The sequence below is a fragment of the Oxyura jamaicensis genome, chromosome 16 (genome assembly GCF_011077185.1).
Source record: "Oxyura jamaicensis isolate SHBP4307 breed ruddy duck chromosome 16, BPBGC_Ojam_1.0, whole genome shotgun sequence".
Lineage (NCBI taxonomy): Eukaryota > Metazoa > Chordata > Aves > Anseriformes > Anatidae > Oxyura > Oxyura jamaicensis.
Genome location: NC_048908.1, coordinates 78,206 through 90,353, shown reverse-complemented (window position 1 = coordinate 90,353; position 12,148 = coordinate 78,206). Strand labels below are relative to the sequence as shown.

The following is a 12,148-nucleotide window of genomic DNA, read 5'->3' as shown; positions in this document are numbered from 1 at the left end:
CCCCCCCCCCCCCCCCAACCAGCCCTGCCCAAGGAGGAAATAAGGAAAAATGGGGAACATTTGGTTAAAACCCCAAAATGGGTGTCAGCCAGCAGTTGCAAACACTCAGTGCTGGCTTCCTTGGGAGATTTATTGGGGTTATTTTAAAGCACATCCCGGTGTCCCAATACCGATTTAATTCCCACACCTCTACCCCTACGCCCAAATTAAAGGAAAAAATAAAATACAGCACAAACTTTCCGTGGTTCACTTAACCTCAAAAAAATTTTAGAAAATTCTACATTTCTACAAAAGCTTCTAGGGCAACTTTTTCCCCTTTCACCATCCAATATTAAAGATAGGGATTTCCCTAATCGATGTGGGATCTGAAATAAAACAGGCCTGGGGTGGAAAATTCAACCCAGCACTGAACTTTGCTCCCAAAGGCCCTGCCTCGCTTTGAGCCCACAGCATCCTCAAACTCCCAAATTTTCCTTTTCTGAAGAAACTAACTTGCAAGGAAAAATAATAATAATAATAATAAATGCACATTTCTGTTCTGCCCCATTTTTTTTCCAAAATAAAAATTGTCCGGATTCAGATTTCCCAGTTAGAGAAACCTCCCTGAAACGTGGAGAGATTTTAAATTGCATTGTGCTCTTAAAGTGAGGCTTTTTTAGTTAGTTGTGTGTTTTTTTTTTCCTGCTTGATTTCATTAGCACCTTCGGCAGGCACCGACCCCTTTCTTTTACAGAATGGAAAAAAAAAAAAAAAAAAAAAAAAGGAAAAGAAAAAAGGAAAAGAAAATCCCCGACAAATGTTTGTCTTTAGGAGTGCAGTTATTTCTTTATCACCCTGATGAATGGGAGCTGCCTGGCTCTGCATTTCCCCCTGCACTACCACCCCCACCCCCGCCAGCTCAATTTCCTCCTCAACCCAAGGCAGCCAGTCACAATCTGAAAAAAAAAGAAAGAAAAGAAAAAAAGAGGGGGGACTATTTTCCAAATAATAATAATAATTTTAAAAAGCCCATTTTCAGGTGAGACCAAGAGCTTCCACCACTTCCATCCGGAGAAAACTGCTCCTAAATCCCAGAGGTGCCCAAGTTGCCCAGCTCCCAATTTTTTGGTGTCTCCGGGGTTTCTCTTCCTCAGTGGGTTTTACCGTGATTATTTATCAGGCCTGAGAGGGGCAACCACCCACCCACTCAATTAAATACCCTTAAGATTTCCATCCTTTGACTCGGTAAATCTGATACAGGAGCAAAGCACCCCATGCAATTTCAGCTCCCCATGGCTGGCTGGAAAGACTCTCACCCCCCCCCCGGGGAAAAAAAATTAATAATAATAATAAATTCCCCTTATCACCCCTGCTATCCAGGACCACCCCACAGGTGCCAAGTACCCTTTCTTCCAGAGATTGCCCATCTGATACATACCTAATGCAGCCAGCCCCATGCTGCTATTCAGCTTGGAAAACCTTCCCCAGGCTATTTCTGGTCCCGGGGAGGGGGGGGACCCACTTTTTTTTTTTGGTGCCTGCTATTCCAGCTGGGGGAATAAAAGCCTGCAAAGCACAGGATGGCTGGAAGGGACATTTCCTATTTTCCATGTGCAAACAAATGTTTTTTGCCTTTTTTTTTTTTTTTTAGGGGGAAAATTCACAACAGCCTTCCAACCTGCATGCTGCTTGATCTTCTTTTTATTTTTTTTCTCAGTTTTCTGCTATTTTACGTGCTCACGTGAGCCAAGAAATGGTGTTATTTATTTTTTTCCTCTTCCCCTTGTATCTAAATTTCTTTGCAGCCCAACAGATAGCATAGAAAGAAATTTGAGCTGCTTCCAGGACTTCCATCCCCAAAAAGATGACCTCACCCCATCCAGTGGCCTGGTTCGGGTGCACAGAGGGCAACGGAAGAGGCCAAATCTCTCAGAAAGCATCTCCCAAAAGGCCAAACCACCCTTCCTCCTGCAGGAACCGCCAGGACCATCTGGTGGGACCCACAGCAACCTGTGCAGCCAAGGAGATGTCATCCTTGGGCTGCTCTAAGCCCATCGCCCATTTGGGAACGGAGGAGATTCCCATGTTGACAAGCCTTTAGCTCTGGTCTGGTCACCCCCATGAGTGGCCGTGGCCTGGAGGTGAACCCCAAAAGTACCTCCGTAGTGGTGGTCTCAGCACCTGGCTGGCGACCGGGGCTGCACCCACCTCCTGCGGTTCCTCCGCTGTTTCTGGTCTCGAGGAATCTTTCTCGTGCCCAAAGAAACTCAGCTTGCACTGCCCAAAAGGAGGAAAAAACCAACAGGAACTCCTCCCGGAGGGACATCGCGTTCAACGGCTGCGATGCCAGCTTCAGATGTGAGCAACCCAAAACACCTTGCACGCTTTCTTGTGCTAAGGGCTTTCAACACTTCTTTGGCCCCTTTTTCTATCCCCGTGCCCGCTCAGGCCCCGCAGCTTTCACAGACTTCCTCACAACTCTTCCTTATCGCCTCCTTCTGTGCCGAAAAAGTAATAAATTTTGGTTTGCCTTCCCAGTAGCACGCAGGGCTCAATTGTTCGACCACCGGCCTCGCACTGCCGCCTTACCACAACATCCCCAAGGCCCCTCAAAGCACAAAGACATCCTCTGCTTTGCTAAAATAGTAAAACCTGGGCATTTTATCATATAAAGTTGCTGAGCCCATGTAACCCTATAACCTCCATGTCTGTATAACGTCATCGGGGAATGTGGTTCCTGGATATCCAGAGCAGCTCAAGGAGAACCCATTGGGCGGTCATCGGATGGTCATCGATTTTGTTTAGCTCAAATATGAACCGGTCACCCTGAACTCAGTTTTGTACCCTGGATGGATTCAGAAACCTCAGTCGGAAGAGATGCTTCGTGGTTTTAATGGGGTTTTCCAAGGGGGCGTGATGTGTAGGGGCTGCTCCAGGGTGGGATACGGGGCTGGTACCCGCTGATGGTCCCTTGGGGCATCTCCTGCCCAGGAAAATGCATCTAAGATGCACACTTAGCGCAGGGAAGACGAGATGCAAAACCCCTTCCCATGAGGTTGGGGCTGAAGGGCACATTTATGCTCCTAAAATTAGCCTTAGGATCCATTTCCTGCCTGTGAACCCAAAGGACACGTTCTTTAAAATCCCCGGTCCCTGCAGAATAGGGTCAATGCAACCAGACTATATTGGGAATAAAACCCGGGGGCTGCTGTAAAGTTTGAATACAACCCTGGGATTTATTATTATAATAATTATTGTTGTTGTTGGGGGGGGGGGGGGGGGGGGTTTATTTGCAAGTTGTACAAAACCAAAACTAAACCAAAAAAAAAAAAAAAGAGATAAAAAGGATAAAAAGGACCACGCACAAGGCTGCCTCTCAAGAGCAAAGCCAGAGATTGGGATCAGAAAGGTTTCTCCTCCCGGCCCTGGCCCTGCAGGGGATAAATCTGCCATGGGGCTGTGCCGGGGGGGGGCTGGGGCTTTGTGTAGGGCCCCCCGGAGGGATGCTTTTGCCCATTGTGTCAGCCCCGGCCATCCCGGCCCCATTAACTTCCCGATGGCCCATCCAGGAGGCTGCCCAGGGGCTTAACCCTTTCCTCCCAAACTCATCCAGGACATTTGCCATCATTACAAATTCATGAGCATGCACTCCCCACACCCCCCCTCCAAAAACAGCTTTCTTCCCCCAAAATGTTCCAGAGGCAGCACCTTCTCCTACACGAACCCCAGTCCCCAAAATCCCTTTTCTTCCCAAATTAAGGTTTTTTTTTTGGCCAGCCATGAACATTTTGTTTTTTTCCAGCTTTCTCAAGACTCTTCAAGATGCTTATCCTTGTGCCAAGGAGTTAAAAAACTATGTCATCACTGCAACCTCATCCATCCTCCCTCAAATATAGGTTCATCTGCCCAGACAGCTTTACTTAGGCTTCTCCCCACTGCCTCCAGCTCCTTTTCTCACCCCACACCAGGATTGTCCCTTTGGTGAACCCTTTGGTGCAGAAGGTGGAGCCAGGAGTGAAAAATCAGCCACTTTCCCATGATTTGATGACAAAACGCAGAACTATTCAGCTGAAAGATAAAGAAAAATAAACAAGAAGGAAAAAAAAAAAAAAGTATTTCCTCTTTTTATTTCCTCGTTGTATTCTCGGTTTTTAGCCATTTTTGGATGCTTTCTGGGCATGTCCCAGTGCCAAGGAGAACCTTTGCATCTGGGGAGATGGGAGCAGCAAAGGATGCTCCTGGGGTTTTCATCCCTAAGACACAACATGACCTTGCTCCATGGCTCTGCAAGTGCGTATTCTTGTATGCCATTGAATCTCCCCACCCCCTTTTGACTCTATTAACCCCAAACCTGCCTACAATGGAATTTTTGTTCCCCCCCCCATTTCTTTAGAGAATCCAGCAGGCAAGATCCTCCCCTAGTGGCTCTTTTAACGTTACCTGCTGCTCAGTTAGCACTTGGTTTCTTTGCTCACTTACTTTGAGGCTCTTGCTACCCCCCTTAACTACAGGATTGGGCTTTCTTTGTTCTGCCAACACCTCCCAGGGCTTTTGTTGAGGATTTTCCCTGCAAATGAAGGCCCCTTTTGCACACAGCTTTTGGCCCTGAGGCATATCCAGCTTCCGTACCAGCTCCTATCTTATTCTGCACATGCACTCCGAATTCCTTGGTGCGTTTATATCCCATGAGAGATGGGGTACCTGAGCTTCTGGGGGGGGGGGACCGACACCTGCACTCCAAGGGGCATTTGGAGCTCAGAAGGAGCCTTGCCTGGCTGTGAAGCTGTCACCAGCCAAAAACACCGCAAGGACACCTTTACCCAAGTAGCATCTCTTGTCCACACGGGTGAGCTCAATGCAACACGTGGAGGAGCAGCAGGCGTCAGAATGGTGCAGGAGCGGCTCCTTGGCTGGAAATGCACAACAACCACCACCACCAGGACTGGCAGGAATGGAGACAACGTGAAAAAGAAGAGGGTGGAGGAGCACAGCTCCTGCTTCTCAGCCTCACAACCTGCCAGTGGCATGGCGGGGTTTTCCTTCCATACATCAGGTGGGTGCCAGCACCCTTGTTGGTTTAGCGTCCGTGCATAGCCGAGGGTTGCAGATGAGAATTTCTGGGAGCAAGCAGCTGGCTTGGGGGTGTAAATTTAGGAGCAGAAAACCCCTTAGCTGGTTACTACGCACAGCAGGAGCTGAGATAGTTCTGCTGAGGTGGATGGAGAGGTGCAATCACGGATGGAAGAGTCTTGGGCCACCACAGTAGCACGATGCAACTGGAAGAGTCTTGGGCACTTACAGACAACAGCAGGGATTTGACAGCTTTGGTCATGCCCTGCCCTCTGGTGTGCACGGGGTCTTTTGCCCTGTGGAGAGGGTCTTCAAGGGGAAGCATGAAGGGAGCAGAGGTTCCTCCATGCTGGAGACACGCGGGGCTGGAAGAGGTGACTTCAGGCTGAGCTGGGCAATTGGTCCCACGCGGAACCAGGGACGGATCTTCTCCCCGCTCAACGGGGCCAGCGGGAAACTAAAGAGCAGGTCTTGGTTGTCAGCGTTGAAAAAGGCTACCTTCTGTCCCTCAAAGTCCAAGTAAACCCTAATCGTTCGGGGCATCTGGGTGAGGAGGAGAGCTGTGTGGTCAGGAGAGGTCAGAGCCCAGTACTTGCCCCCGCAGTGGAAGATAGCCAAGATACCATCCTGCGGAGCGGGGTTGATCCACCCCTTCCTCTTCATGGACTCCCTGGCCACCCCCATTGCCCAGACCCCCCCTTCCTCCGTCCCCACATCCACCTCCCAGAAGCATCTCCCCGAGACAAATCCCTCCTGGCCCAGGACACAGTGGTAGGTGTCGTATCGCTCGGGATTGTCAGGCATGGGTTGCCGCGTGTCTCCTCGCCGCACCTTCTTCCCATCCGTGGAGAGGATGAGCTGGGGGTGCGCCGTGTCCGCGTCCAGAGTGACGTGCACTGCAGGGAGAGAGCCAGATGAGCCTTTGGGATGTATCCAGAGTGGCTCCAAGCTAAGGTCTTTCCCCTTGCAGAAAGGCATTGAGACCTCGCATGCTCAATGGTCAGAGCTTGGTGGTCTCTCACCTCCAGCTCTTTGGGAGCTGCTCCTGGTGGGTGGGATGTGGCTGCCCCCTCTCAGGAGCTGAGGGAGTTTGCAGTGTGGATGTGGGCCACAAACCCAAACACGATTAATTTAGGGGTAGCCTTAATAAATAATTGTGTCTGTCTCTCAGGAAGGAACCCAGAGCATCACCCAGGGGGTCTGGTTGGAGATGCAATGAGCTTACCCATTCTGCAACCCTATTCCGAAGGGAAGGGAACTTATTTAGTGGGACCAAAGAGTGGAAAAGGACACTGAAAGCTTCAGACCAGCAATGGTGTGGAGGCAGAGACTCAAGGAGAGGCAAAGCATAAAACCAAGGTACCTTCTTCCACGGGGACAATAGCATTTCTCCACCCTGAAACCAAACACACATGATCACAAGTGGGCTCTTCGGTGGAGAGGGACGTTGGAGGCTTTGGGCTGCTGGCCCCCAGGGCTGCGCAGCTGTCCCAGGCATGCTTCAGGTTCATTTACTTGAATGTGATTTAATTTACAAAAATGGTGCAGCCAACACAGGGTGGGGACGCACCAAAATGAGGACAGTGCTTTCCTTGGTGGGGGGAAGAGCAAGGATTAAACTTACGCAGTTCTGCAGCAAGTTTCTCTGAAACAGAAAGAAAAATGAGCAAGTTCTTAGTAGGAGCATTTGGGTCCAAACCCCACACATGAAGCCACCAATCCCAGGGGTATGCTCAGAGGCGCTTTTACGGTGCTCGACCTCCCAGATCTGCTCAGGCAGAGATGCAGAGACAGGGAAAAGCAGGTGGGATGCATAATTTATGTAAAATTGACTTGAAGAAGGGATTTTGTGCACCCCAGTGGGATGGAAGCAATTGGCGGGGTTGGTGCCACCATCATTTCTCTTTGATGGCCTCTGAGAAATTAAACTTAGATGGAGAAAGTTCGGGAAAGCTCTTCTCCCTTGTCCTAGGGCTTTAGTTGGTGGAAGAAGCAAAAGAACACTTACGTATTTCCATATCACGTTCCCCTGGGGGAGAAAAAAGAGAGGAAAACATAAATAAATGGGATTGCTAGGAAGAACTGACTTGGTGCTGGCAATGCGACCAGGATCTGGTCCAGAATTTGCTCTTTTCTTACCCGAAACATGGGTAATTGAGCTGTTGGAAAGCTATGCAGGTTTGGGGGAAAAAGCTTAATATGACTGTTTTAAGTGGGATATTGATGGACGGCCTGCTTTAATTTGAAGGAAAGGGTTCCTTTATCTCACTTGCATGCCATTTCTCTGTTAGCAGTGTTGCCATTAAACCTAGCTATTACTTTAACACAGGAGAAGGAAGTTCATGTGTTTATTGCTTTCTTGGATTGATTTTTGGGAAAAAGGTATAACTCTGAACTTCATTCCTCTGAAAAGAAGGAAGCTGGCCTCTTGAAAGCCACACAGTTCACCAAAGACCTAATGAAACTACCGAAGACATGTGCTAGAGAGGGACTTCAGGAACCACAACCTATCCAATCAGAGATTTATTACACCGAGCAAAAAGGAATCCGGTCTTCCCTAAAGTCACTTACCGAAACTGGCCAGTTCCGACGAAGTCGCGCACTTCATTTGTTCCCCAAGACCCCAGCAAAAGCACTGCGTCCTCCCCACTTCCTCCCCCCCAGCTCTCATCATGCAACGAAGCAAGCATCCAGACGCAGGGTTCGTCCTCCCTGCAGAACTACCCACAGGGACGGAAGAACCGTGGTACTTACGGATTTCTGCGCTGCGTTTCTCTGAAAGCAAAAGCAGAAAGAAAAAATGTGAGCGGCAGCTTCTTTTCTGACAGATAATCCGCGGGGGAACCGTTGGCGACAAAAGTCTGCCTGGGGGTGCAGAGAAATGGAAAACTTCTTAATTTTAATAAAGTATCTGGCAGATCTTGGTATCCGCAAGAGGGAAAAAAATAAAAAATAATAAAAAAAGACTTTTTTCTGTTATTTTTTTTGTGTGTGCTTTCAGAATTTAAATGAAATCTGCCCAGTTTATTTCCTCTGTTCCTCAGAATTCTTTCAAGGGGCTTTTTGTTGTGAAATTAGCCTGCAACCACTGTTACCAACGCAGAATGTAGGAGATGAAGGCCAAGCAATGCCCAACCCTCTTCTGGTGCCAAAAAAAAAAAAAAAAAAAAAAAAAATCCCCTTTGAAAAGTGAAAATAAAGTTTCTCTTACCAAGTTCTGTGACATATTTGGCTGTAAGAAAGAACAGAGAAAGTGGCACAGATTAAAAGATTTCTTCCACAATAATAATAATGCAATAATCTTGATAATAGATCAAGATTATTGATCATTAACATATCAAGATTATTAATAATCTTAATAATGTATCAAAATTACACAATATCCAACTTGGGATATTCTATGATTCTATTGATGGAGATTTTCAGTGCAAATCTGCACTGAATATCAGGACTGGTTTGGGTTTTTTTTGCTCAGCCAGCACCGGTGTGGTTCATTGCGACATCTCCTCCCCGTGGTTCACATAAGGGGCTCCGGTGGTCTTAAAAAAAGACCACTTTTTTTCATTTTCAGAATATTTCCACAGGAAAGGGGTCTAGAGACGGGTATTTCGGGGCATTTCAGTCTGGTCTTAGGAGCCACGACCCCTTCTTGCGGTTTCCTTACCTCGTAGCTGATAAATTAATAGGAAGAAAATCAGCAAAGCTGAGCAGCCGGCCAGGGTGGCAAAGAGAGTTACCATCCAGGGAGAGACCTTTGGGAAAATGGCATCTGGAAGGGAAAATGGCCAAGGTGGAGCTAGTGCAGGACACGGGGCGCGTTTATGTGCGTGGGTGTGGAGGCAGCTACACAAGCATGGTCATGCTATGTGCTTACATACAATAAGTGTGATGTGAGACCATAGCAAATACAAACGGGAAAAAGTCTCTAAAGACACTCCAAAACACTTTTGTATTTAATGCCCTGAATACATGGAAAAGTGGTATCTTGCAAGTGCTCATTCTCCTTCTCCTTTGTGCACCATCGTCTTTGTTGAAATATTTAGACCAGAGGCTGCCATGCTTTAATAAAAAACCTTTGCTTCAGAGCTGGTTCTGAAGAAAACTGAGCTGAAACGGACATTTAAAAAGTCCAGAAAATCCCTGATTTGATCCCTTGTAGTCCAGAAACCCCAGTTCAGTTCCTCCTCCATCTCCTTTCCCTCTCCATCACACTCTCGTGCATGGAGTGTTGCAGCTGTAGGCACCAGAATAAGGGAGCAACTGGTCCACTGTGTGTAAAATTAAGGGAAGCAAAACCTTATTTCCCTGGTTTGAGTTCTAAAAGCTTTAATTCCGGCGGCAGCTCACCTGATATGTAAATTGAGGAGTCCTTCTCCTGGGGAAGTCGAGTGTTCTGGACAGAACAGGACACGTTTTGCTTCGAGTTTTTGAGGATGATGATGGTCTTTTCCACCTGGAAGAAGCCGTTCTTGTCTTGGGAGGCAGATTCAGTAAAGGAAGGAAGCTGCTGTCCCTGGAAATCTCTCCACAGCATCTCAGGCTTTGGGTACCAGCCGGCTGCTCGGCATCCCACTCGGATCCCCCCGTCTTGGTAATCCTCCACGGACAGAAGTGGGCTGGAACCTGAAACTAGGACGAAATAGGCATCAGCCTGACCAACGGAAACACAAGGAGTGCCCGTCCCAGAGGAGGGATTTTCAAAACCCTCAAAGCTTTTCCCTTTTATTGATAGCTGCAAAAATAGGGGAGCACTGATGAAAGACACCCATGTGGTTTCTGAGCGTGGGGTGGAATCCAAGTTCTTTATTCCTATTGTCCTCCTTCCTCAGGGGAAACAAAGGCTATTACACAGAGGAAGTAGAAAGGATTTCTGAGTCTTCATAGGGAAAATGGGTGAATGCAGAAGCCTTTCTCGTAGGCAATCCTGCCTCTGGGGTTTTACCTGCTACTTTCAGCTCCAGAGTGGCTTCTTCATAAAAATTCCCATCTTTAACGAGACACTGGTACTGTCCCTCATCGCTCAGCCTGGTCCTGAGGATCCGCAAGGAAACGTTTCCATCGGAGACACCCCCTTTCAAAAACTCCGTCCTCCCCTGGTATTCGGGCATCTGGGAGGAGAAGTGGTCCTGCCCGCTGTGGTAGAGGTGCACGTAGATGGAAAACCGGGAGCGGAACCACCTCACCTCCATGTGCTCGGCGTTCAGCCGGGGGGAGAGGCGACAGGGCAACACGACGTCCCCTCCCGCGGTGGCCGTGATGGGGTGATCAGACCCCAGGACTCGGAACCGGGCTGCAAAGAACAGGTTTAAAGGGTTCTGATTGGGGTGGGGGTGGCGCATCCGGGGGCGATCAGCAACCGAGGCAGCATCACGGTGGGTACAAGGAGTAGGGCACCCAGCATACGTCTGCCATCAAGAGTGGGTTTGGAAAGCAGCCTAAAAAGATGGGGTTAAGCCTGCTGAGATGAAAACACCAGCACATGCTGATGTGAGACGAAGCAGCCAGCTGAAGGCTCCACAAACGTTGGAGAGAACATAGCAGAGGGAGAAAGGACAGGTTTGTGGGCACAGGAATAATAAAAGACAGAGTTTGGGGTCTCCTCTTTGGGGATGATCACTCCTCCACATCCTCCACCCTCCTTCCCCGTATGGAGGGGATCCCCCCCTCATGGATGATGTTGGATTCCCCAAAACAGCATCGTTTGGGCACATCTCAGGTGATGCTCCCCAGAGCTTTTTGCTATTTATCCCACCTAGATTTTAAAATGAGCTTTCAATAAGGCGCACAGCTTCTTCTCCCTGTCCCTAATTAGGAGAGATGTAGACATGGCACTAGGGGACATGGTTTAGTGATGGGACTCGGGGGGTCATGTTGGTGGCTCGATGATCCTGAAGGTCTGTTCCAACCTAAGTGATCCTATGGTTCTCACTACGGTCTCCCAAATGACCTCGATTGAAGGTTTAAGCCATACTGGGTTGGGGTCAGAAGCCCTGAGTTACAGAGCAGGGCTGGAAGCACCGGTGGTTTCTTAATATCTCAGTAACAAACTGCTCCCACAGGCAACTTTTCAGCATATATCACTTTTTTTTTTTGTAGCATTAACAAGCCAATATATATATTTATGTAAGAGGCAGACGGAGATCCTTACCACAATCCAGCTTGTGAAGGTGAAAACCAAAGAAAACCGTGGCACAAGCCAGGAGAGAGCTGCTGCAAAGGAGGCAGGAGGAAACCAACATCTTCACATCCAGCTTCGCTGGGGAGAGACGAACAGCAAAAAAAAAAAACAAACAATATTTATATAAAAATCGGTGAAATGAGTGTAAAGCTGAGCATGGTGCAAAGAACATCCATATGAAAAGCTTTTCCTAGAGGAAACTTGATTGCGAGAACCTGCAGAATGAGGCAACAGTTAAAAATTAAAAATCAGAAAAAAAAAAAAAAAAAAAAGTTGGAGGTCAGGTGGCTCCTCCTGCACGGGCACCATTTCCACCTTTCCAAGGGAAAAAAAACAATATTTTGGTGTCCGCGATGTTCCTGGTCCTGCAGACTGGGCACTGCTGTCACATCTCTGCAAGGGCTCAGCCTCCTTTGGAAGGGAGTTATTTTGGGGGAAAATAAGCCATTTTCTCCAGTCTGTGATGCTCCTTAGATCAAGGGGGAAAACCTGCAATTGAAATAATCTTTAAGGAGGGGACCTAATTGGATGCAGCTGGAAAACAACTCAGCCCAGCTTCAGGCCGGGCTGAGGTCCCCTGTTGCTGGGGATCCCCAAGCCCCCCGATAGGGGGGGGGGGCCCGCCCCCCCCCAATCCTACGTAGGAAGCAGGGGGTCCTCCGAACCCCAGGACCCTGCCGTACCTCTCCTGAACCCATCCAGACCGCAGCTCCCCGGGGTGGAGGAAGCATCGCCCGCTTGGTACTGCAGCCCTGCCCCCCTTGCAGCTTGCTGAGGGCTAAGAAAAGGGGGAGGGAGAAGGGGTCAGAAAACCCCCGAGGCTGTGAGGGCATAGGCAAGCTCCTGCCAGCTTCCCCAGCTCACCAAAACCGCCCTCTGCTTCCTACTTTCTGAGCACAAAGGGTGGAGCTGAACCCGAGA

General features: G+C 48.7%; 1 protein-coding gene across 6 annotated transcripts; it reads right to left on the bottom strand.

The window, feature by feature from the left end:
* Window positions 1–4,729: 4,729 nt before the first annotated feature.
* On the bottom strand, window positions 4,730–12,148 carry LOC118175189 (butyrophilin subfamily 1 member A1-like). 6 transcript variants are annotated; one of them, XM_035341166.1, is made up of 12 exons: window positions 11,911–12,148; window positions 11,198–11,300; window positions 10,233–10,339; window positions 9,992–10,157; window positions 9,397–9,678; window positions 8,714–8,818; window positions 8,261–8,281; window positions 7,621–7,824; window positions 7,058–7,078; window positions 6,674–6,694; window positions 6,413–6,445; window positions 4,730–5,945 (listed from the first exon to the last, which is right to left on the bottom strand). In XM_035341166.1, the coding sequence occupies exons 1-12, from the start codon at window positions 12,058–12,060 to the stop codon at window positions 5,308–5,310; spliced, it is 1,851 nt and encodes a 616-aa protein (XP_035197057.1). In that variant the 5' UTR covers window positions 12,061–12,148; the 3' UTR covers window positions 4,730–5,307. The 6 variants fall into 6 exon arrangements, with proteins under 6 accessions (XP_035197057.1, XP_035197060.1, XP_035197056.1 ...); XM_035341169.1 differs by having other exon boundaries at window positions 4,731–5,945; window positions 9,992–10,339; window positions 11,198–11,305; window positions 11,911–12,013; XM_035341164.1 differs by having other exon boundaries at window positions 4,733–5,945; window positions 9,992–10,339; window positions 11,911–12,141.

Bases quoted from the DNA above. Each gene is read 5' to 3' on its own strand.
- LOC118175189 (XM_035341164.1), bottom strand. From the start codon at position 12,060: ATGCCCTCACAGCCTCGGGGGTTTTCTGACCCCTTCTCCCTCCCCCTT. The intron at 11,301-11,910 runs GTACGGCAGGGT...TCCCCAGCGAAG, and splicing joins TCTGGATGGGTTCAGGAGAG to CTGGATGTGAAGATGTTGGT. The intron at 10,340-11,197 runs GTAAGGATCTCC...TGTTCTTTGCAG, and splicing joins CCTTCACAAGCTGGATTGTG to CCCGGTTCCGAGTCCTGGGG.